Source organism: Pogona vitticeps, chromosome 4 (assembly GCF_051106095.1).
Source record: "Pogona vitticeps strain Pit_001003342236 chromosome 4, PviZW2.1, whole genome shotgun sequence".
Taxonomy (NCBI): domain Eukaryota; kingdom Metazoa; phylum Chordata; class Lepidosauria; order Squamata; family Agamidae; genus Pogona; species Pogona vitticeps.
The window spans coordinates 39,661,515-39,686,210 of record NC_135786.1 but is presented as its reverse complement, the minus strand read 5'-3'; the positions used below and the strand labels follow the sequence as shown (position 1 = coordinate 39,686,210).

Here is a 24,696-nt window from a genome sequence, read left to right as displayed (position 1 = left end):
TCAATTTGTGTCGCATGCTCTTTGTGTCACTGTTCCTGTCCTCAGCGGGCAGCCTCAATTGAACTGGGCTGATTCAGTGCAGGGAATCACACTGCTCCTTAAAATGCTTTAAATAAGCCTGGGTTGGCACTTTGATCTGCCCATGGGCTTATCCTGACTCCACCTGCAGTCCATCCTTGTCCATAGCTGTTTTGTCTAGGGTTTATATCTTCTTGAATATCTGTAGTGGGAAATTTCCTTTTTTTTTTTTTTTTTTGGTTCCGTTAACTTTTCAAGGATTTTCTCTTTTTTTAAAAAAAAAATTAAGTGCATAACACTGCATCATTGCTGCAGATAGTGGTTTTTTTTTCTGCATTTGAAGCATCTCATCTCCTTTGAAAATCTACTATTAACTATAGACCTTTGTGTGCAATAGGCTGGCAAATGGAACAATAAAGAATGACAGGGGGGAAAAGCCCCAAAAGAGTGCAGATGTAAGGGGGGAAAAGATGTAAGGGGAAAAAAAAAAGAAGTTGGCATAGTTTCTTTACGGAAAAGCTAAAGTCACCAAATGGAAGGTAAACCACATGTCAATAAAAAACCAAAAAGTCTCCAGTGCTTATGTGATGCAGTGCTAAAGTCAAACAGTTTATTTGAATTTCTTAAAAAAAAAAATACAACCTCCCGACGTGTTCAAAAATAAATGATTCCTCGAAGAAAAGTAAAAGTTTTTTCCACACTTATAATAACATTGAATATCTAGGAAATTTGAGTCAATTTGTATGATGCTAAGCCCAAATTAATTGGAGAAGTGTATTGCAATTTAATCGTACCCTTAGATTTTTTGGTCCCTTTGCCTTCTGGCTTATTTGCACAATAACCAACCCACGCTAACCAATAATGTGGTTCTGGAGACTGTCTGTTTTAAGCAGACCAAACCTGCCAATGACAAAGAAATCCCTTTGCATAATCATAGATTCAAGTAGAACTAAACATCCCTCTTGACAGTTTCACCTAACAGTGCACTCCGGGAGGGCCTGAGTAGTTGGCAGAAAACTCAGCTGACTGTTCATGTGCCAAGAGTGATTTCAAGGACCCTGCTGGGCTTTTCTGCAGTTCTACATAGCCAAGACTTATGTGCACAACAGGCAAGAGTGTAGGCAGCTGTGAACTGCCATGCCCCAAAGAAAAAGTCATTTAGAAGGAAAAAGTTCCTTTTCATAAAAATGGTCACAATGATGTCAGTTGTCCTTGTGTCTCCAGGTCGCACTGAAGGTAAAGCGAGAAAGCAAAAGCAATCACATATAACAAAAGAATGCTCATAGCTGTACAGCACCTTTAAGATAAATGGATTTATTTTAGTGTAAGTGTTTCTGATTTACAAATCATGAAAGCTGACCCTGAAATAAATCTGTTAATCGTCAAAGTGGCACAAAACTTTGGCGAATGCAGAGACAGCTGTGTTGGCCCAGAAACACAGTCTAAAATCCCAATTCAATATCAGGATGAAAGCTTCACTAGGCTGATTTACAAAAGGGCATAAAAAGAAAAAGGTATGTTTGGGGGCTTCTTGACATAAGAGGTCATGAGCTTTGAATAGAACAGAGATAAGCCAAAATTCACATCTAGATTTCATGTAGCAAGGATGGAGGATTTAATTTTTTCTCTCATTCTTTCCTTCTCTACCTGAAGAGTTGCTGGTTCTATCCTCCTGCACTTCAGATGCAACAGAATAGGGACAGAAAGACCTTAAAATGAGGTACTGTATGTTGTTTTACATTCTCTTCACTCTCCTTCCTCCATCCCTTTCCCCCCATCTTTTGTAACAAACTGCTTAAAGAAAGGGTTACTTACTAATACTGAAAGTTCACACAAAATTGTGTGCCTTCAAACAGAAGTTGGCTTAATAAAGGATATTCTCATGATATGGTGTTTAAATATGGACAAAACGTGTGTGTAGTTATAAATATTAAAACAAATTAACCTGGATTCCTCTTTGAAAACAGCTGCAATAAAGTTCATTCTGTGCCATTCTGTTGAGATGCAGAAACATGTAGTAGGGAGAAATGCAAACTGCCCCTGTCCTCACAGAATTTTTTGCAGTGCAATCTCAGAGCCTGTCCACACTGGCATATAGTTATGATATATGGTTCCCTGATGGCACTATATGGCACAGGAAACAGACCTCATTCATTTGTGTTTTTCTTCTTAAAACGAGCCATCCTTCCCCTTTAGGAGCTGGCCCGCACCTTTCTGACACAGGGCTAGGGCATGCAGTCTTTTTGGGACAATTCATTAGACATAAATAGCTCTTTGTTCTGCCTCCCCAGATGGGTACTTGAGTTAAAATAAACTGCAGTGAAGATAAGGATCTTTTAAGCACTGGCCAGATCATACCGAATTTCACAGTGTGGGCTGGCCCTCAGATGAATCAAATATCACTGTGGTTACCAACAACAATTACCCTTGAGTACTGAAAAGAGAAATGGGATATATCATGACATCCAAAGCAACAGGTCTTTCTAGAAAATCAAGAGACTGTTAAGAAAAAATTAACAATATCACTATCTTCCTCAGGTAACAGAGAAAAGACACATGGGACCAATTATATTAATTGGAACAATGATGTAACAAGATGCATCCATCCATGCACACACATGTTCAGTGTGGTTGCAGTCCTCACTGTATTTCCGAAAGATAAGAACAACTGCATTTGACATTAAGACCTTGAGAACATTCAGAGCAGTGCACAGAAATCAGGAATGGTTAACCCTGGTGTCTTGGGTGGACTACTAGATGTGGACTACAAATGCCATCATCCCTAGCCATCCAAGCCATTGGGGTGGTTGCAGATTATGTTTATCATGGTCATGCATATCCAGATGGTGCCAGGTGAAGGATATATATTTTAAACAGGAACATCAGTTTAGCTATTCAAAGACCATTGGTAGGGCAAATAAATACCACCCCATCAAGCAAAACAGAGAGAGGAGAGTACTTATTTCCTTGGTAAGAATTAGGTAAGACATGTGTAACTGTCTTACCTAATTCAACAAAAGTCTGAATAGTCAAAGCTATGGTTTTTCCTGTAGTGATGTATGGAGGTGAGAGGTGGACCATAAAGAAAACTGACTGCCGAAGAATTGATGCCTTTGAATTGTGGTGATGGAAGACACTCTTGAGAGTCCCCTGGACTGCAAGGAGAACAAACCTATCTATTCTAAAGGAAATCAAACCTGAGTGCTCATTGGAAGGACAGATCCTGAAGCTGAGGCTCCAATACTTTGGCCATCTCATGAGAAGAGAAGACTCCCTGGAAAAGACCCTGATGTTGGGGAAGTGTGAAGGCAGGAGGAGAAGGGGATGACAGAGGATGAGATGGTTGGACAGTGTCACCGAAGCTACCAACATGAATTTGACCCAACTCCGGAAGGCAGTGGAAGATAGGAGGACCTGGCGTGCTCTGGTCCATGGGGTCACGAAGAGTCAGACACGACTAAATGACTAAATGACGATGATGTGTAACTGTTACTACTATTACTACTAATATTACTCTTGAGTTATTTATACAGTTGTTTACCCTGAGATAACAACAGAGGCCATGGAAATTGTTCAAACATCCCCACATTAGTGATGGAGAATACAAGCCTCCAGCGTGTTATGCAGACTTCAGTCAAGTCTTTTAGTTTGGCTAAAATCCCTGGTATATCATATCACACACAATTAAATGTTTCTTGACCTTTTGGGACAGAACAACAGCACAGCAAAATCAGAGCCAGAGTTTTCACTACTTGTTCTGCTTGAAAATCCCTAGGTACAATATCCTAGAATCACCCATTTTTAAGTAATGTCCTCATAGATTTTGAGGCCACACAAAGAGTGAAGCTGATGGCTCAGATCTGGCTGAGCTGTGACAATGTCACAAAAGGTCAACAGTCTCTCAAGATATATTTCCATTGGTCCAGACAACCTTAGGGGAGGGAAGAACAGAAAAATCTTTTCACAAAACCCACATTAAATTTCAATGGCTAAATCATTCTTCCCTCTCATAAAAACCTCACACTCTCTCCTCAGGCAGAATACACCCCTTATAAACCATAACACTTTTTCTACTGCACCTGAGAACCAACACAATGGCAAAACGTGTGTGTGTGTAAAGCTGGCATTGCATTTTAAGTTGTTCAAAACAATCTGTAGCACTATGTCAAAAAGTTTCCGCACCCTAGTTTTGCCAGCAATAATTCTAGCAATAGCTGAAGGAAACCAGCTTCACTCACTACCTCCCTTAGCCACAACTCTCTCTCTCTCTCTCTCTCTCTCTCTCTCCTTTTTTAAAAAGCTGATTAAATCTCATCAAGCTTCCAACTTAAGACCTTACTGTCATCTACACATTCTTCCGCTGGTTAATATGCTGCTGAGAATAATAATGCCAGCTTCCTTCACAGACCATTTCACTACGAAAACCCAGGGAGAGAAAAAGAGCCATCAATGTGGCACCAGTGAGGTTTCTGTCTGTGGGGTTTCATCAGTGCTGTGCCTCAGTTATTGCCTACTGTTCAAATGAATGGAACAAGACCAAGCTAAAAAGTGAAGAAGAACAGAGCGGTATAAGAGAGACTTGTTTTCAGCACGTTGAATATTTCTCTTTGAAGCCAGAAGATCCACAAAAGACGAAGTGGGGGAGGACTACAGATAAAGCACAGCCTTTGCATGCAAAAGGTTCTGTATTAAATCCATGGTGTTTCTGGCTTTTGAAAAGGGTCTGTTATAGCATAAGACCTCTGCCCAAACCCTAGAGTGTCATTGCTGGTAGACAACATTGAGGCAGGTGCACAAGGAGTCTGATCTTGTATCAGGTAGCTTCTGATACTACAACAAAGAGAAGTAAATTCCTGTTGGGAAAAAGATTTTTGCTAGAATTGTATAATTATATCTTCACTTTCTCTCACATCTGAAAAGTTGAAAATCTCAAGGGTTTTTAAAATATCACGTAAGAAGATAATGGCACATTTTGGCAAGTTCTTACTATACATTAACTGAACACTATTCTCACTCAGTATTGGAGCTGAGGCTCCAGTACTTTGGCCTTCTCATGAGAAGAGAAGACTCCCTGGAAAAGACCATGATGTTGGGAAAGTGTGAAGGCAAGAGGAGAAGGGGAGAACAGAGGATGAGATGGTTCGACAGTGTCACCGAAATGACCAACATGAATGTGACCCAACTCCAGGAGGCAGTGGAAGACAGGAGGGCCTGGCGTGCTCTGGTCCATGGGGTCACGAAGAGTCGGACACGACTTAATGACTAAACAACAACAAATTTTCAGTCATCAGTACCACCCAAGTTGAACATATACAAGAATTACCAGCTTAGAAAGGATCATATATATCAGCTTGCCATGTTTAACTAGGAAAATGATGAACTTAACAAACAAACAAACAAACAAACAAATAAATAAATAAATAAATGGAGTTGAGGGGGAATGTGGGAAACCTAGTTCTGCATAACATTTGCAGATAAATACTCAGGAATTCAAAGCCAGACTTTAAAAAGCGAATCTCTCAAAGCCCTTATCTTGGATGGGCAAATCAATACATTTTGTTGTTTGCCAGACACCATTAAAAAATGAAAAGCAAAACAAAAGGTTCTTTCCATGCCATTTATGAAGAAACCATTAATTTTTCTTACCAGGGAAAGGGTTGCAGATTAACCCCCCTTCTTTACTTTCTGCCAAGTGCATTTTGAAGGAAAATACTAAATGTATTATGCATTGCTCCTGTGCTGCTTTCTTCCCACATAAAATACACACTCCAGACCTCTGCAGAGAGCTTACAAGGACGAATACAACAAGCTTAACAATGATGAGTGTACATGCACCTATGAGACACAGTAGAAAGGGGCAATACTTAAAAATTAAGAACAGGAAACTAATTACAATGAAATTGTCTATATTAAAACTACACAGCTTCTTGGTTCTAATACAAAAAAGGTTTCTGTGAGAATGTATGTGTACTGTGTGCGTTTTGTGCCACTAAGTCAGAACTGATTTATAGCAACCCTAATTGGATTCATTTATTTATTTATTTGTTTGTTTGTTTGTTTATTGTATTTTTTTTTCAAGGTAAAACCAATCCTTATATATAAGGACTGTTTTTACCAAATCCACACATATCCCTTGAGTTTCCATGGATGAGCAGGGATCCAAAACCATATATATCTATTGGGTCTGCCGCTCTGCTGATTACACTACACTGGGTATCTAGTATATGGGTACTACTATATTTTCTAGGTATAGATCGAGAATACTCAGCAATGGTTTACCTTTCTGTTCTTCTGGAGGCATTCTGGGACAGTGCAGTTTGCCCAAGGCTACACAGGCTGGCTGTCCTCCTGGGACACATAATGGGGCATCAAACTTCCAAATCCTGGCTCTGTAGCCAGATATCTAACCCACTGAGATATACAGCTGCTGTATGTGTAATAGCAGACATGAATATCATAACACTGACAATATTGATACTTAAAAGTTAACATGTGAATGACAATAAGAAGAGGAATAATGAAGTCTAATGATTTCAAAGATGCATGGAATTCATACTTGGAGCACGTCTTTTTGAAGGGGAAGAATCAATGTATTTTTGGAAATGTATGGGGTGAAAAGGGACATAAATTGATATTACTGGTCATCTAGTCCCAAGGGTGAATGTGGCATGGGTGGGGAAAGTCCAATGTGTATTGTATGTAGTTATTACTGAATTTGTATTTTAGTTTTAATACTAAATAAAAAATAAAAAAGAGATACTTAGAGATAACAGAGCACAGATTAATGACTACCATTTTGTATCTTGATGTAAATAACACACCAGCAAGAAACAGTTGGTTTTGGTTGTTGCTGGTTTTTTTTTCCTGGAATGTTACTTAAAAGTGCTGTGTTTGGAAACAATTATTTTGCACAAAGATCTGTGAAGCGTCCCTCACTATTTGCTCTTGTGCAAAACTCGAAAGTTAAAGTTAGTTAAAGACATTCCTTCTTCAGAACAAGGGATGCTATAAACAAGCTCCAAGAGGGGAAGGGAGACTTGGTGCAGTAGCATTTGGGGTAATTAGGTCCTTTCTTTTAGGAAAGTTTTTCTCTTATCATATCTTCATTTTAGATGTTATAGAATCACAGAGTAATAAAGTTGGAAGGGGCTTATAAGGCCATTGAGGCCAAATAGCTGTGGAAACCACAGGAAGGATTTGCAGTGGGACATTGCTGCCAAAAGATGGCATTTAGCACTTTGGAAGATGAGTGGTGTGATGTTGTGATTCCATTATTGGATCCTATAATAGCGTTTCTGGCACATAAACGGAGTCTGGGTTTGCCACTATGTCTGGTTCCTGTGACAGTAACTTTGTCTGGCTGCTGTTGAGTAATATTTTCCAGTCAGGTGGCTGCCTATATGCAGTTACAGGCCTCCCATCCTAGGCTCTGCTAGAGAGGACTGTCATTGTCCAGGATGGTGTGTACATCACTCATTATCCATTTGAGTAGTTTTAAGTAGGAAGAGAAGATAACTGGTTATCTGCTCTGGGCTTGCCCAGTAGAAGATTGTTCCTGGGTAATTCACAAGATCAGGAGTCAATGAATACAAATTAGCATTGAGGTCTACAGGGGTCATGTTTAGCAGGGTGAAGAGAAACGCCTATGCTTGGTCAATTTTCACTGGAAAGACCTATTTTGGGCATTGGGGACTCTACAAAACCTTGAATGATTCATTTCACTCTTCATATAGTTTTCAGCCACTTTTTTTAACATCAGGTAAAGTAAACAAACTCTTGCTTTACTTGAACTTTGAGCAGTTCAAATGTTCTTTTGGAACTGGACATTTTGCCTGTGAAAAAAGTGTGACAAGTTCAGAATAGAAGTTTAAGTTTATCTCTGACAATGCTGGTAATTTGGATATCAGTCTTGTCTCTGAAAAATCTAAACGTTTACTTCTCTCACGTCCAGAAAGTGTCTTTTTAACAGAAGATGATCCCAAGATACCCCTCTACACCTTTGTGTGTCTGTCTGTCTGTCTGTCTGTCTGTCTGTCTGTCTGTGTACATTAAAACAAACAAATAGACTTAGGTGTGGGTGGCCTCAATTATCCCCAACAGAGTTTATGCTTAATAAATGAGATTTAGATTTGCTTTGAAACTTCTCTGGGAGCTCTCCTGAGCAGCTGTGCATGCTATCATTAATCCTAATTTGTCTTTTATATACTACTTTATTTTTGCCAACTTGTCTCTGATCTCCCTCCCTCGTTCACATTTATCAACTTCCCAAATGCACCTTTCTGTTCCAGCTGCCCAATTTTATTTGCATACTAAGAGAGAGAGAAAAACATGTGAATTTGCAAAGCGTACAGTGAACTTCAGGGTTCTATATTAGTTTGAACAACTGAGGAGCACAACATTATTTCACATATATGGTTTTGCATATTCAGTTTCCAGACACAAAATCATACGTACTCAGAAAATAACAACTGCAAAGATACAGCCCCTACTTTGATTATCAGCCGGTGGAAATTGTTTTTCTAACCAATCCCAGATGTATATTAAAGCAAGTAGGGGATGTTCCTTATAACAGCCTGTTTTGATGTGAGCTCTTATGAGATTATCTTGTCCAAGTTCTATTGTTAGGGAAAACAAGTATGGCTGTGGTCACACTGGCAATAAGAACTACATCATTTAAATCAATTTAGATTTTATCATGCACACAATACCAGGGTAAAATTGATTTATATGAGCTGCAAAGCAAGTTTTTTTTCAACTGGCCAGCAGAGGCTTTTTGAAATTCTTCACTTCTGAAATCAATCCAATTCAATGCAGTTTTGTGAAAATGAATCGATTTCAGCAATGTAGATGCCAAAACTAGTTTAAATCACTATAAATAAACTGATTTCTGTTCAGTGCATGTGAATGCTGCCACTGGTTTAAACACCGTATGCCAGGAACCTGAATTTTAAAAAGTCTGAAAAGGAATCAATTCAAATTGCCAGTGTGACCACAGCCTCTGTGACAATCAGAAACAGAGTCTTTGTGGTAGCATCCTTTTTCTGAATTCTTTCCCCACAATGGTATGAGTACCACTGACTTTGTATTATTTGGAGTGCCATGTCTCATCATAATTTGCCCAGGCATTTTAATTGGGGCCATGCTGATCAAACTGTTGTCTTGTTCTACCTGCCTCAGAACTTCTACCATGATAAAGTTGTTCAGCTGTCTTATAGAGCATTTTATATCTTTGTGGCTGGACCTACCTGTATGGCAGTATGCCAATTTAAAACATCTCAATATCCCTCCCCATCCAAAACAACAATAACAGTGGATGAAACTAAATTTCCAGATGCATAGCATTGAACATTAAGATACCAAAAACAAAACAAAAACAAAAAAAAAAAAAACCCTATGTGATCCATTCATAGAAGCAAAGGTATAGATCATGCAACACCATTATTGGATTTCTAAAAAGTTACAAATAAGGCAAGCTTTTAAATTCTACAGAACTCTTTAACAAGTAACAGTGGTAAAAAAATTGGAAGTCCAAAAATTGGACCAGGTGGGATGGGCATGGCTCACGCAGTCAAACTGCCAGGAAGGCACAATGGAATTTCAGGTTCTACATGAGACACAAGTAACAACCCCAAGTTTTATACCATCTTTACCTGATGAAGAGTTCTGCAGGTCTCAAACGCTCACCTTATTTGTAACATTTTAGTGATCGAACAAAGATGTTGCTTGACCCAGAACAGTAAAACTGAACCGTTAAGTAATACCGAGCATAGACAGACAGCAGAAAAATCTGTGAGGCACCACTTAAGATGTTTGCGGTGAAAAAGGCTGCACCAAATTGTAAGATCATGTTTTGTTGTTGGAGACTGCAATTATCTAGATCTAGACATTTGCCACCAGTTGTGTAGACAGTCCTATTACCAAAGGGAAAAAGTCATTTTAGAAATGCCCTTTTGCTTGTCTATTCTGTTGACTCTTAAGTAGGTATTATAATAATGATACTGCACAATGCACACATCAGAAAAGGTCCCTACTGTGTGATCTGGTGCCACTGTTAAGGCTGAGTAATATGAATTTCCTTATCACTTGAACTGTAGAGCAGTGCCCAGCCAATGTAGCAAGGAAATGCTGTTAAACCCTCAGGAAACCCCTAACTGAACACAATAATGTTACAGTCTGAGATTTTTATCACACAAAGAGTGAGTTCCCAGAAAGCACAAACAATTCTGTTACCCTGAGACAGACTTCAAACACTACTCTTTCTTACAACAATCCATAGCTGTACATTTGTAGAAACCAGTGCCTTTTAATGTTTAGGATTATGTGGTTCAAAAATACAGGAGGGTAAACAGATCAGACTCTGTCTTTCAAACGGTACCCTGAAACCTTCATTCCCAGGTCTGGAGAAGGAAGGGAATTTCCGCATTCGGAGAAGCATAGTGATGCCACCAAGAAACATCCACCCAAATCTCCAGACCACTTCTTTTCTTCATTTACAAAAAGCAAAATGTCTTCTTAAACTAAATGACAAGTGCACTGAGAAATATACAGTGGTCCTTTTCAAAAATGAAATGGAACAGTTGAGAACCTGCTTTTTATTTACATGTATTTTCTATTTATCCTTTCTGCCCCCATATCTGCAAGGCTGATAGACCCACAATGGACTCTCCTTTATATTGCTACTGTCTTCATTCCTAATGTTTAAGCATAAATAAAAAGATTAAATTCTTTAAACATTAAAAAGGAGCAGAGAGCTGAAATTGTTCATCTATAGAGGACATTAATTTTACTCCTTCCTTCTAGAAGCACTCTCAGCAGGTACAAATTCTCAGGACAGATTTCTGAGCTGCTTCTTCATATATAAAAGTCATAACTGCACTTTTAAAAAAAAGGATATAAATGCTTTATACAGTACCTTTTAAATAAACTGGAGAAGAACATGGAGGGAAACTGTGCTCATACTTCAAAATGAATTCACACTTCCACAGCTAACAGAATTTGCTCCTTTGTAGGGATATTCATATTATTTCTGCATGAAGAACTTTACTAAATTTCAAGGATGGGTATAGCCATTTCAGCAAAAAATCGTGCACTTGAAGGCATAATATCACCTCTAACACACTTTTCAGTCAGGTCTGATCTGTGTACCGAGCAGAATGAGGTAGCAGAATGGACTGCACCTCTTCAAGTTGGAAAGAGGACGAAGCACTTGTTAAAGCATTGCAAAAACTACTACAACAACAAAACCAATCCTTTGGTGGAAAACTAACAGATCATGGAGAAATCTAGCAATTTATTCCTCTTTCATCCCTACTTTCTCCCTGGAAAGATATTTTTGTTTCCTTGTTTATATATAAACATTTTATTTACATATAAACTTCCAAAAATAGGTACTCTCAAATATTACAGTCCATTTTATCATCTCTGTAGTTCAGTACCTGATTCATTTAAATACCTATATCATACTTCATTCTCTGGAATGAGAGAATGTGGTAACAGCAGTAACCATAACAGAAAAGGGTGGTTTTTACATGCCTCAACAAACACTTTTACCCTACAAATGACCCATTGATGTAGTAATGATCCATGACTCTCCCATATAATGTGGTAACAGACAGGGTCATAATTGGCTGGCCCATGGATATTGATTAGCCCCTTGAAGTTGGAAGGCAGAGCTGTGCATACACAGTGTGATGTGCCCTGAAATCATGAAGCTACCTAGCTTCCTCCATATTCAGTGAACGTGAGAAACCCATTGCCAGAGTTAATGCAGGATTCAACTGGCAGCTTCTGCCCATGTACTAGAAGGAAGCAGCATTTTCCCCTTCACTGCAGGTGACAAAATGACCCACCACATGAATGATCACCAACTTAACTTTCAACCCCTTCATATTGTGAATATGAGAAATGGTTCAATTTATAAAGTTTTGTCTTTGAGATGATACAGAAATGAAGCTTATCATGATCAAAGCAGTCTTTGATCATGTTAGAGTGTAAGCCTATGACTTTGATTTCTAAATTAGTGTCTATAAATATGTACGAATGAGACCACAGAGTGGGCAAAATGTAGCTCTCTACAAGTTGTTGGACTGCAACTCTTATCAGCGCTAACCAGTATAGCTATTGAAAAGAAATGCTGGCTAGATAGCTCAGTGAGTTGGGTGGTTGCAAACCCTGAGGTCAGGAATTTGATTCCCCATTATGCCTCTTGGGCGAGGAGCCAGTCTGTGTAGCCTGGGACAATCTGCAGAGCCCCAGAGAGGCCCAAAAGGGAATGAGTACTCTATACTTAGAAAAACCTGGAAAAGGTTGCTGTAAGTCAGAATTAATGATTAAGGAATGCTGGGAGTTGCAGTTCAGCAACCCCTAAAGGGATTCTAGTTTTTCTATGCCTGCCATAGGCAAGTGCTCATTCTGGCATCAAGCAAACTAGCTTGGACTCTTACGCTTCTTCTCTGGATTATATTCTGTCACGATCCATTTTTGGCCCTTCAGCTGTCTCATCTGGCAAGCATCAATACATCCTCCCCAGCACCTTTGATTCACCATTCTCTGCACATTACAACAATACAGCCAACATCATGGAGGATATGTTTTCCCATCATCGCTCACAACATGTGTGCTGAAAGAGTTGCCGTTCTAGTAGACATCAGCACTCAATCTTAACAAACTCTGACCGAAGCTTTAGAAGTAGCCCTGGTGAAGAGGCTGGTCTGCGAATATTTAACTGCATGCTTCTAGAACAAGATCAAGGCGAGTGTTTTATTTTCTGAGTGCTAGTTTGATGGTGTCTCACGCCCATCCCTACTGCTTATACTCAGAACTTGACTAAGCCCAAAGGTGCCCTTTGGAAAATGGTCCACATTTGTTCCTCTATTTGGTTTTCAACCATTTATTCCAAAGGAGATTTAACTCTCAGCATGAAAACATAACAGTCCCCAAATTCTGCTGCCTCGCTGGATGCAAAATCTACATCTACGTTTTCTTTTCCCAGTGGCACTGGTGGGTGTTCAGGCCCAACGCATTTAACTCCCATGTTTTCCTACTTCTTCTTCTGCCTCTTTTCATTACTGCACACACACAAAATCCATTAAAGACAAAAGGTCTGAATAGCTGTGTAGTGCTCTCCTTGATCGGTTGCATTGGGAACTCCCTGCGCCTGATAAATGAACCATTCCCCGAGTCAGAAACCACTAGATTCGAGCAATTACTAAGTGGAAAGCAGAGTGTGTCCTTCTGTACCCCCAGCAAGAGGTACAGTCAGGTCACTGTGAGGTCAGATGACAGTGCGATGTGTTCCCATAGACAAAGTGCCATTCTCTAGGTTTTGTTCAAATGCAACTCCCACCATTCATATTCATTGGCTGTGCTAGCTAGAGCTGATGGAAGCTGTGGCCCAACAAAATCTAGAAGGCCAAGTAGGAAAGAACCCTTATTGAAAGGAAGACACTCCCCCTCGCCCCCCCAGACTGCTAAACACCTGGAGTTTAACATAGGATGACTGCAAGTTCAACATCAAGGGGAGGACTCTGGGGGATTAATAATTCACAGCTCATTTTTTAAAGGAATTACAATGTTTAACCTTTCCTGTCTGTTCACCAAGGCTTGAAAATGTTTGGAAATGCCTCATAAATGCTGGTAGGATTTACACTATTGAAAGGGCAGGCATTCAGTGTCTTTATCCTGCTGTGAGAACAGAAGCAGCATCAATTATGTAAATTCCTCATTTGCATGACTAACTAAACACACTGAAGCCTTTGATTTACCTACATTGGGAATTTCATTTCTTTAGAAGCTTGTTTGTTTGCAACGTAGCACTGAAGTGTGAGAATCTTTAGTGAAATTTGACGGGTTCAAGATGGAATTGCATGTTAAAAGTTCAACTACCAGCTCAAGACACAGCAACTTAGAATAAAATCGTTAACACCCTCTGTCGTAGCATGTGAGATCTCACTCAAAAACAGATTTATCAAAATAAATATTGATATGCACCTTTTGGAAACCATCATCCACATCAAAGTTTAGCCCCATCTCAATCCTTATATTGGCTTTTTGAGGTTAAAGGGATGAAATGTTAAAAAGTAAATCTTTGCTAGCTTACAGGTTACTTTTTTCCAATGCTATTGTTACTGATGTTCAAATTCACTTTAGCATGAAGCACCTGCAGTGTTAGAACTTTAAATAAATCACAGAATTTTCCAGGGTAGGGAATAATTTTAATAATCTTAGAACTGCAGAGCTGGAAGGGACCCTGTGAATCATCGAATGTCATATTAGTCTCTGGCAGCCAATGTATAAATCTTGTAGCTCCCAAAAGACTAATAATGTTCATTTGTCACAACATTTTGCATATTGTACCCCACTTTTTCAGATGCAAAATGCACCTGACGTAATGGGCTAAAACTTATTCAGTCATTCCCAACCTTTTTTGAGTTGTGACCCTATAATAACCAAGTAACCTACAGGTTTATATAAAAAGGAACTTTTAATGTGGTAAAGTCATATCTTAGAAAGTAGAGGCTTCTTTCTCCCCCCAAAGGGCCTGTTTATTATATATAGACATACACACTAACTTTAACATCCCACTCTGAAAGGTCGAGAAAACCATATTTAAACAAGGGCTACAACACATATAAGGTGACCAGCTGTGACCCCCCAGAAAACATTTTGTGATCCCCAGGTTAGGGAACATTGTATTAAAGTTATTTTAAACAAGGCTATCAGCCATCAAGGTACTACAAGACTCCTTGTTGTTTTAAATACATTATATTTACTCCTATACTCTTACCTGGGAGAAAGTCCCAGTGAATTGAATGGGTCTTACATTTGAGTAGTAGATATGTACAGGACTTTTTTGTTAACTTGGGATCTCTGTATTGTTTGCTATTCCCCCTGAGGAGGACCCAAACAAGATGTAAAGAAAGTTGCCTTAGCAATGTTATTGGAGAGTCACATGGGGGAGTGTACAGTCACATGGGCCATACTTATGCATATTTGGAAGTATGCCTATATTTAAGTATTCCATAGCATTCCCTAAGGATCATTTATTTTTTGCTTCTTTTTCAGTCAGAAATCAGATGCACTGCCAAGACGCAGAGAGCCACCCAGCTCTGGGAAAGTGTGATAGAATAACAACATCAAGGGTAAACAAATGTGCCCCATTGTGGCTGCTTATTTCCTTTTCTGTTTCTATGGTTTCATGAACAGGCTATTGTCTTCTACAGGCGTGCTGATGTTGGTACTGAGATGGGCAGACATGTAAAACAAAATATCAGCAACTTTTTTGGAATAATTGATGAAACAATTATTGGATACAGTATATCTGTGTAATGTACATTAAAGCACAAGGTTTTTGTGTGTGCTCCACAGATGAATTTGAGAAGTTTAATCTAAACTGTTATAGAGCAAATGTACTCAACCTCTGGGAGAGTTCTTCACCATGTGACTGAAAGTAGTTTGAAAGTAAAAGCTACATCTAAAAAAGTGAGATCACAGCTCTGAAGGCAGATTAGCCAAGAAAACAAACAATTCTTATAGACTGTGACTATTTTAAATGCAAATGTTTTACAAATTTGCCCAGACTGCCAAATTTTGCTGACCTGTTTGGCAATTTTTTTAAAAAAACCTTCCAGCTAGTCCTCAAGCTTTCCTTATGGAAAAAAGGAAACAGTTTGGTAATTATACTTGTCAAGTCTAGCATCTGGCATGACACCATTTGACATACTTCTGTGTTCCCTGATTTTTACCTTTGCACCACCCAATCTACTGTGGGAGTATGTAGGACCTTGCCAGCCATTGACAAGGAGGGATTGGGCATAGCTCCTGTTGGAGACAGTCAATGGACACATCAACAGGAAGAAGGAAAATATGACTTGGCGCCAACTTTTTACAATCACTTTCTCCTCCAGAATGAGAAATATTCTACAATGAATATATTTACTAGGGTTACAGCCAGGCTTTTGTTTACACTGGTATTGTAACACCTTTGTTCTCCACTGAGTCAACAACGTTCATCTTGCAAGTCCATCCACCTACAAGAAAAATTACTGTCACGTTTGGCAAGATTTATGGACTTTGCTTCTTACCCATCTTGAGATACCTTACAGTCACTTTTTTGGGGGAGGGGAAGAGGGACAAAGTCCAAAAAGATAGCCAGCTGTGTTGCTGCATATCAACCAACCAGTTCATCGTCACCTGAAGCACCCAAAGCCTAAAGTGTATGGATTTGGATTGCACATTCAAGACCCAGCCGTGTAAAATAGTTTGCATTACATAAAGAAGAGCTGAGAACAATGCATTGTTCCTGGGAAAAATCTGCTCCCTGAAATACACCAGCTACTGTAAGAATTGTGTATAAGCTCAAATGGGGAGCTGGCAGCAGATGATGTCATCATCCCTGCTAATCAAAAAGTCCTGGCACTTCGACCCTTTGTGTTGCAGTTCCTGAGCACCACTGGCTGCAGAATAGAGGCTGCAGATGATGGGTCCATCTATAGACATTATTCAGAGTCTGAATACTCCCAGCTGGTACCACTCAAGCAAGGAATCTTGAGCAGGCATTTAAACCACAACAAAAGGAATGAGAATCAACAAGGCTACTGTTCCCTCTCAACAAAGCCATGACCTCCAAATCAGTTGTTTATTTTTCTTTAAATGCTTCAGAAGTCCTTCTCTTCTCCAGAAGCACTTGCCTCTCATAATGTGAAAACCAACCCTTCCACAGGAACAAAAGATGAGAAGTGGCACTGCACATCTTTTAAGTGTTGTTCTCTTTCTTTGAATTTGCTCTACTCTCTTTCTGTTTTTGTATTCTTCTCAGAAAACTGTAGGTTAACTACATGTTTTGCAGCTTCAACATGATTGTGGGACTTCTCCTCCCCTACACTTTTTCTTCTACAATGCCCAGCCTGACTAAGAATCTTACACAACTGGTTGAGTTGTTTATGATATTTTAGTGGCCTAGCATAGATACTACCCTTGCTCCTTTGGAAGATGTATGATTTTAATATCAATGCAAGAGAGGGTGGAACTTTCTATTGGATCACTAAGAAAATAAAGAACAAGCTTTTGTGGATGAAATTTGCTTCCTCAGGATACACATACCTCCTTCATGGATAGTGCAGGAAAACTGTACACAATTATAGATGTTAATAGTGTTTGTCAGATTTTATAATTAAGTTTGTTGTGCCTCATTTGTGCTGTAAGCACACATTTCCGACAGCTGCTTATTCTGTACAAGAGCTGATAGGCCACTAGCTGCTCCCTTAGATATTTTCCACTTTCACTGCTATTCTTTTTTAAAGCCTTTGTTTTTATGGTATGCTGGTTCAGGTGTGAATGGCTAGTATTGGTTACATTCCCCACTAACTACAATTCCACACCACATCATCTTAAGATGCTAATGCTGTACTGCATTAGTGAAAGTCTAGTGTTTTGAAAGTCCAGATTAAGTATAATGACATTTTAGCATAGAAGGATGTCTCAGACAGGAATGTATAACCATGATATGTTCTAACATTCTTCATGTGCAGACACAGCAGTGCTCATAATTGTGCCACATTTAAGAATGGTGACACTTTGGTCAGTGGCACTGACCAAAGGATAAATGACTGCTAATGATTATTTTTTTGCTGAAACATATATGAGGGGAAGCAACACGTAAGTGTAAAACTATTATCTGGAAACTATTATCTGGAAAATTCAACCAAACAGCCACAGTGTTTTATAAAATGTATTCCAACCAGATGCTTACATATCTCTGCTATTTAAAACCTGCTGTGGTTTTCCTGGTTGATTTCCTATGGTGGCATTGCGTTACTACTCTGTTGAAATACATTGCTATGATGTACTTATTGGAAGCAATAAAGCATTTCTGCCATTATGGATTCCAACCTTGTTTGTTGTTTTGCTGACAGTAATGTGCACGACCTCATGAACAAACAAAGCAAAACCAAAGATACACAGATGATTTACAGAGGAAGGACATTTTCACCAAAAAAAGCATGCAGAGACAAACTCCTCTACTGGCCTGAAGACTGCACCAGCTCAAAAGGAAAATCTGTCATGCAGATTGGTACACAAACAAAGGCAACTCATCTATTCAATGCAGATATTACTGTCATTGAACTGGCATGGGCAAGTTTGGTAATAATCCTGATTTTAAAGTGTAAGGCCTTGCTGCCCTAGTGGCTCTACAATTCCCATTGTGGGAAATTCTGGTTGGGGCTGATGACGGCTGTAATCTAAAGCAGATTGAGGGGCCAGCAAAGATTAGCTTATTCCAGTGATGGGGAGTATGTGACCCTCCAGAAGTTCCTGGACAACAGTCCCATAATCCCTTACCTCTCACTGTCTCAGCTGCTTAGGACTGATAGAAACTGCAGTTCAGTTGCAGCCGTGTACTTACCAGAACTGACTAATTTTTAATACCTGACATATGATCCACAACATGCTCCTTGTGCCCATAGTAATTAATTCTACTGCACCCTGTATATTCGGGAACCCCAGCTTCATTATCTTTGGACCAGTTCAAATCTGATCTCCCAAGTAGCTACATCGACAGCATATATATCAGTGCTGAACAGCCTTTGCAGAAAGGTGCACAACAAAAATAAAAACTAAAGTTGTGCTCTCTTGAAGAGATGCATTTGAGTCTGAGGAAGGGACTGCAATGTGTGAAAGCTCACGCTGAAATAAATCTGCTAGTTCTTAAGGAGCCACAACACTTCTGTTTCCACCTTTGTTGTGCCTGCTGAAAGAGATCAACACAGCTACTTGGCTAGAAATTGCAGAGAAATAGGATGGAGACACGAGATAAAGGGTCCCACAGTAAAAAGGAAGTTTGCCTTTCCCCACAAACGCCCTCCATGAGTACATCAACTGTTGAATCACCCAGAGGTCTTTAGCCTCTCTGCGTCTTAGGTGCAGAAGGCTCCAGGCACTCTCTGTGTTCTGGAATTACCCACGGAGCAGCCCAAAGAGATGCTGAAGTGGGAGAATGAGGGGATGGGGGGTAGATGTGAAATTAAGAACTGTGGGAGGGAGAAAGGAGGGCAGAGCAGCAAGCACATCCATGCCCGTTTGCAGCTCCTCGGAGGAGTAAGAGGCTGATGGCACATGGCAAGGGATGCCCTCCTTCCTGACCGGGTGGGGTGGGCGAGAATCACACACCAAACAATCCCTTGCTGGCCACAGAGAGACCAAGAGGACCCTGGCACTTGCAGGACCAGCCAGATGCGCTGCTCTTCTCCAGCGCGTCCCAACCCCACACTCTCCTTCCCACCACGACCTCCCCTTACCTTCCCGTCTCTAGGCTCTCCCTCCCTCTCGCCTTCGACACTGACGCTCCTCGCTTTCTGCTCTTTCTTCCTCCCTCCTTCCTTCAGCCCACTCGCCTGACAGTCCCCCTCTACCCTCCAGTCCCGGGCGCCTGGCACTGACCCAGAAGATGAAGTTGAAAATGAAGAGCAGGAACTTGACGCAGCGCATCCCTCCTTGCAGTCGCCCCATGGCTGGCTGGCTGGCACCGTCTCTTCGTTCAGCAGCAGTTCTTGCGCGCAGCCGACTTCACGGGCAGGCTCCTTTGCCGGCTCGCGGCTCCCCAACCAGGGCGGGAGGGCTGGACGTGGGCGGAGCCTGCGAGGAGGGGGGGGGCAGGTGCCGGGCGAGGCGGGGCCCAGAGGGAAGGGGCGAGGCGGGCGCGCGCGCGGAGAATAGTGGTGGTGGTGATGGTTGGCGTTATGTCGCCGCCTGTTCCCAGCCCGTACTCGGCTGGCACTCACAGAGGTGCCGTCTTGCTTGGAAATCGGAGCTACTCAACCTTGCACTGAAGCCTTAGTGCAATGCCAGTGTTTGAGGGGAATGGGTCCGTTGGTTAGCAGGGGAGGAGAAAATGGCTTGGGCGCCGTCGGTCTGCAGCGCGCCTTCCTTGTTCCTCAGCTGAAGTGGAGACGAAAGCTTCCGGCTCGAGTCCCCGCGCTGAGCCAAGGAACCCCCTTGGTGGGCGAGACGAGGACCGCTCTCCCCCAAAGATGCCCTAAGGGGAAAGAGAGCTAAGCGGGGAACCACTGAAATAAAAGGAGCCGCGGACTCACTACACAATACAAATGCAGGAGTAGGTGATGCCGTTATGGACCTCTAAAGAAATCACATCTGCTAGCTTTCTGTGGATCAGGATGCCCGCTTCCTCAGGCTTGCCCCAGTGTCTTGTCCTTAGGGCAAGGAACCTGGAGTCCCCAAAGTTCATGGCAGATGGATTGACTGTGCCAGGCCTTTGTCTTAGCTGTTAAGTTAGGAAAGATGGAGGTGGCACTGGAGTTGAGGCTTTAAAGTTACAGCTGAGAAAGCGGTTGATTTGGTATCACACCCAAGTTCTTCAAATAAAGAAGTGCAGGTATTGTGCATACACCTTCCCATTTGGAAGCAGAGGACCATGTAGCAGAGGGTTTTTTTAAAACAACTTTTCCAACGGACCAAAAGCCCTGTCAACCCCTCTCCCAGTAGCCAAACACAAATCTTCAAGCTTAGTGGTTGCTTTAGGGTATGCTACACGCCAGTCAATAAACCCTGTGGATGGTTGTTGTAGGTTTTTCTGGCTGTTTGGCCGTGTTCTTAAGATTGGTCTGTCCTTAAGAACATGGCCAAACTATCTCAGAAACTGCAGCAAAGCACAGAGAGAGTTCTGACTCACATCTTCTGAAGATTCCGGCCACAGAGACTGGCAAAATGTTAGGAAGGAAAACCTTAAGAACAGGGCCAAACAGCCTGAAAAACCTACAACAACCATTGGATCCCGGCTGTGAATGCCTTCGAAAGACCCTGTGGACTTTGAGAACTGATGACAGTGGAGATGGTTTTGGCCAAAAAGAAAAAGCGATGATTTGGGCAGTTTCATTTAGGTTTGAAAGCCAGGCACTTGGTAACCCCTGTGCAAATTGTGTTACATGACACTGCCTGCTCTTTTAAGTTCTTAATAAACAGATGCACAACCTGTCTGATTTTCCTTTCTTTCTCATCAATTTTCAGTGACACATTTTGTGCCTAGCTACATGCCGGAAACAAAAATCACACACACAAATGGCTTTTTAGGTTGTCTTGAGTTTCTTGAAAGAAACAAACATGGGATATAAATGTTGCTGTTATTATGACTGAGTTCTACCCAAATAAAACTGCTAGCACTGGTTATTGCATTTTTTATGCTTTGGAATTCTTTATGTATGAGGCCTTTGAACTCAATGAGATTTATACCTTAGAAGGCATGCATGAGATTTTAAATGTTTTTAAAAAATAAAGCAGAATTTTTTTTTAAAAAAGAGTGCCTTCTCATTTGCAACTGAAATGGTTGCAACTGGTGGTGCAGTGGTTAACCTGCAGCCAAAACTTTACTCACAACCCAGGTTCAATCCCAGGTAGCTGGCTCAAGGTTCACTCAGCCTTCCATCCTTCTGAGGTCAGTAAACTGTATTCAGCTTGTTGGGGAGGCAATGTGTAGCCTCCATAATTAAATTGTAAACTACCCGGAGAGTGCTGGAAGTGCTATGGATGGTAAATAAGCAGCATGATTTCCTTGTCATTTTCCCCAACTCAGAATTTACCACTTCTTTATGTTGTATGTAGAGAGCTAGCACTAGTATGGCCCCGGCGGCGGCTGCAGTGTTGTCAACGATGTGGTCTGGATTAATTGTTTTTCAAGATAAAGTAAAGGTGGAATGGTAAGTGTGTTAGAAGAGTCCAAGCTGCAATAAAGTCAGTGAAACTTACTTTTAAGATCAGCTGTTGGGAGCAACATATACCTAATTTTCCAAACAAACTCTTTTTCTTTGCTTAGAAAAGGAGACACTTGTCAGGTTTATTAAGGTAAACTGCTATCCAAACCTCCAGAGAATCCTTCTAGCCCTTATCCTCTGACATGTCCCCATCACCTGGCCCTGCTTGCTTCCATATGCTGGAGGTTGGGTCTACAGACCTGAAAAACTCTAGTTTGCTGCAGCACAGAGGATGTCTACTCATCATAGTCCTGGGCAGATTTCAGTCCACTCATTTCTCTGTGAACTAATCCTCTTAACTCTGGTATTTTTTTCCCTCTGTGAATGCCCGGTAATGACAGCTAAAGGCCATCAAATGCTCATTTTTATATAATTCCTTAAAGCTAAAACATACATTTTCCCCCTTAGTCTCCTGAGAAAATTAAAGGAGAGAGGAGTGATGGGGGAAGTGAAGCAAAGGACAAAATGTTTTGCCATCTTGAAGACTAAATGTGAAGAATGTGGACCACAGGGCTATAGGATCTCTAAATTGGAAGGGACACGGGAGATCACTAGCCCAGCTGCTCAAATGTACCACAACAGGAAGTTGCCTTAGAAACATCAGAAGCTGCCTCACCGCTGATCAAAGCTTCTTGCTGAGTATTCTTGTCATGAGTTATGATGTCGTCTGCAGTCTCAGGCAGGAGTTGTTCTTGGCCTGCTAGGAACTGCTGGGAACTAGTAATCAGATTTTATAGCGCTGCAGATTATGGACCCATTTTGCTCAGTATTCATCATAAAAAGTGGCAGCTGTCCCGAAAGGTTTTCCACAGATGTCATGATTTGAACCCAGAAACGTTTGCGTTGAGATCATGTACTGTGAGATTGAGCTACAGTTCGCAGCATGGAGAATTTCAGTGTCAGAGAAGATTTAATAATACGGAGTCCATGAACATAAACCATAGAAAGAGGAGACTGGCATTAGACACAGATTTGATTCTGCAGTGAGTTTGCAAAGTGGGGCTTTCTGTGCTCCAAGAGTCCTATGTGGTTCTGAAGCACATTTCCTAATTGCCAGTTTCTAAGAAAAAGTCAAGTAGTATCCCAAACCAGCGGATGCCTCTGAATTACAAGCTATTGCTACTGAAGGCATGGCTCAGTCCCAAGCTTGTTTAAACCAGCCGAGGACCTTTCCTGTTGCCAAAGTAGGCCACCCCTTGGCCCTGTTCAGTGGTAGGCCACAAATCCCTGGGAAAGCCTTGGTTGTCCTCAAAGGCTGCTTGTGTTCAGCTGAGGGTGGGGAATCTCTTCTGGATGTCAGTCTGACTTGTCAGCACCTGTGAAAGCAAGAATGTTGCCACTGGCTGTGTTATGTTGTGATTTGTTTTTGTTGTCAGGGGAGCTGAGAATCTGGGCCAGGAGCCCATTTGGAAAGTGACTCTCTCAGTTCCTTTGGCAATAAAGGGAACAGATATTGGCAGTTTCTTGGGCATATTTAGGGCTCTGGAATCCAGCTTCTGCAGCCGTTGAATTCTGCTGTAATCCTCACCTTTTCAGCAAACGGCTAGGAAATATGGCCTACAAAAATAGGGAAGGATGAAACAAAGCACCATTCTGGAGGAGCTGGAAAAGAAAGAGACAGAGGCAGCCCCAAATGGTCTAAGAACTGAAAAATAAATAAGTAGAAAGAAAATCTTGAAGTTCAGGCTGAGACACATTTATTTTGGGGTGTAATCAGGCCATGGACTGGTGGTAAGGTTAGAATTGTGGATTGTCTTTGCTTACATATCAAGCTTACTGGCTCCCCTTGGATTAGTCAGACTCAAGGGTTTTAGCCTGGATTGCTTCTTGAAATGTTAGGTTGGAATCGTTCCTCCTGCCCCGGCTGCAAAAGTCTGTCACTCCATCTTCTGTCTGTATCAGATCCTTGAAACAGTCACTGTTTGAGGCTACAGATAACACAAACACAGGCTTCTCCCAGCCAAGGCCAATTATCTTCCAAAAGACTGCCGACACCTTTCTTTGTATAGTCATTGTTGGGAAATAGCAATCTTACATGCACTAACACTGGATATCAGTGGGAGGGGGCTTTAAAGTCTAATATGGTTATCCTTTGGCACTAACTAGATTGGTAAAGTTGTTTCCCCACTTCTGGCATTTGAGGCAAATGCCCATAGCTCTTTCTATCTGTTTTTACAACTATTCTTCTTTTGATAGCTCTCTCTTCTTCTTCTGACCATCCTCCAACCAGCAAACATTCAGGGGCTCCTGCTTGCCAGAGGCTCCATTCCCCCTCTCTTTTACTCTGATTACAACTAGAGATGATTACTGTAAGTAAAGATACCTTTTTAAGATACAGTACTTGTAATGCTTCTAGAGTGTTTTTTATTATACAAAGTATAAGTTTTGTGTGCAAATCAGGGAAGGTGTTTGGTGAGATTTGTCTGAACTCTCCATGTTCCTGTTTTTCCCCCTTTCTGCCTTATACTTTGGTAACTAAAGGAATAACTGAATTTCTACAAACCCCCCTTTTTACTAAAATTCTCCAATAGTCCCATACATATTGAATCCATAGGACGTTGTACATCTGGAAAACTTGATTTTAGAATAAATCTATGTAGAATCTGACCAAAAGGTTCCCTCTACCCACTCCCAGTACTTAATCAAACACTTGTTTTTACTTTTCATAGCCATGTGAATCTAATAACACATTTTTAAACAAATTGGTTGTGTCTTGTGGAGATCTCTGCAGAAAGAAACACAATATATTCAGTATCTGATCTTGGATGAGTAATGCTGTTGGAATATTGCCAATGGAAGATGTTGGATGCTTAGAACAGAACCTATAACATCACAGTAGGCACTTTCTGGAACTCCCCCCGCCACCCCAGTTCAAATTAGGGTCTCTTTTGGGTTTCTACTACCTACTAAAAAATTG

General features: G+C 41.0%; 1 protein-coding gene across 1 annotated transcript in view; it reads right to left on the bottom strand.

Moving 5' to 3' along the window:
- TSPAN2 (tetraspanin 2) overlaps window positions 1-19,611 on the bottom strand; it is an 81,116-nt gene extending 61,505 nt beyond the window's left edge. Inside the window, exon 1 of the mRNA XM_020780527.3 lies at window positions 19,456-19,611. Coding sequence (XP_020636186.1) covers window positions 19,456-19,524 — 69 coding nt within the window. The 5' untranslated portion in view covers window positions 19,525-19,611. The remainder of the gene's footprint in view (window positions 1-19,455) is intronic.
- Between the last annotated feature and the right edge of the window lie 5,085 nt (window positions 19,612-24,696).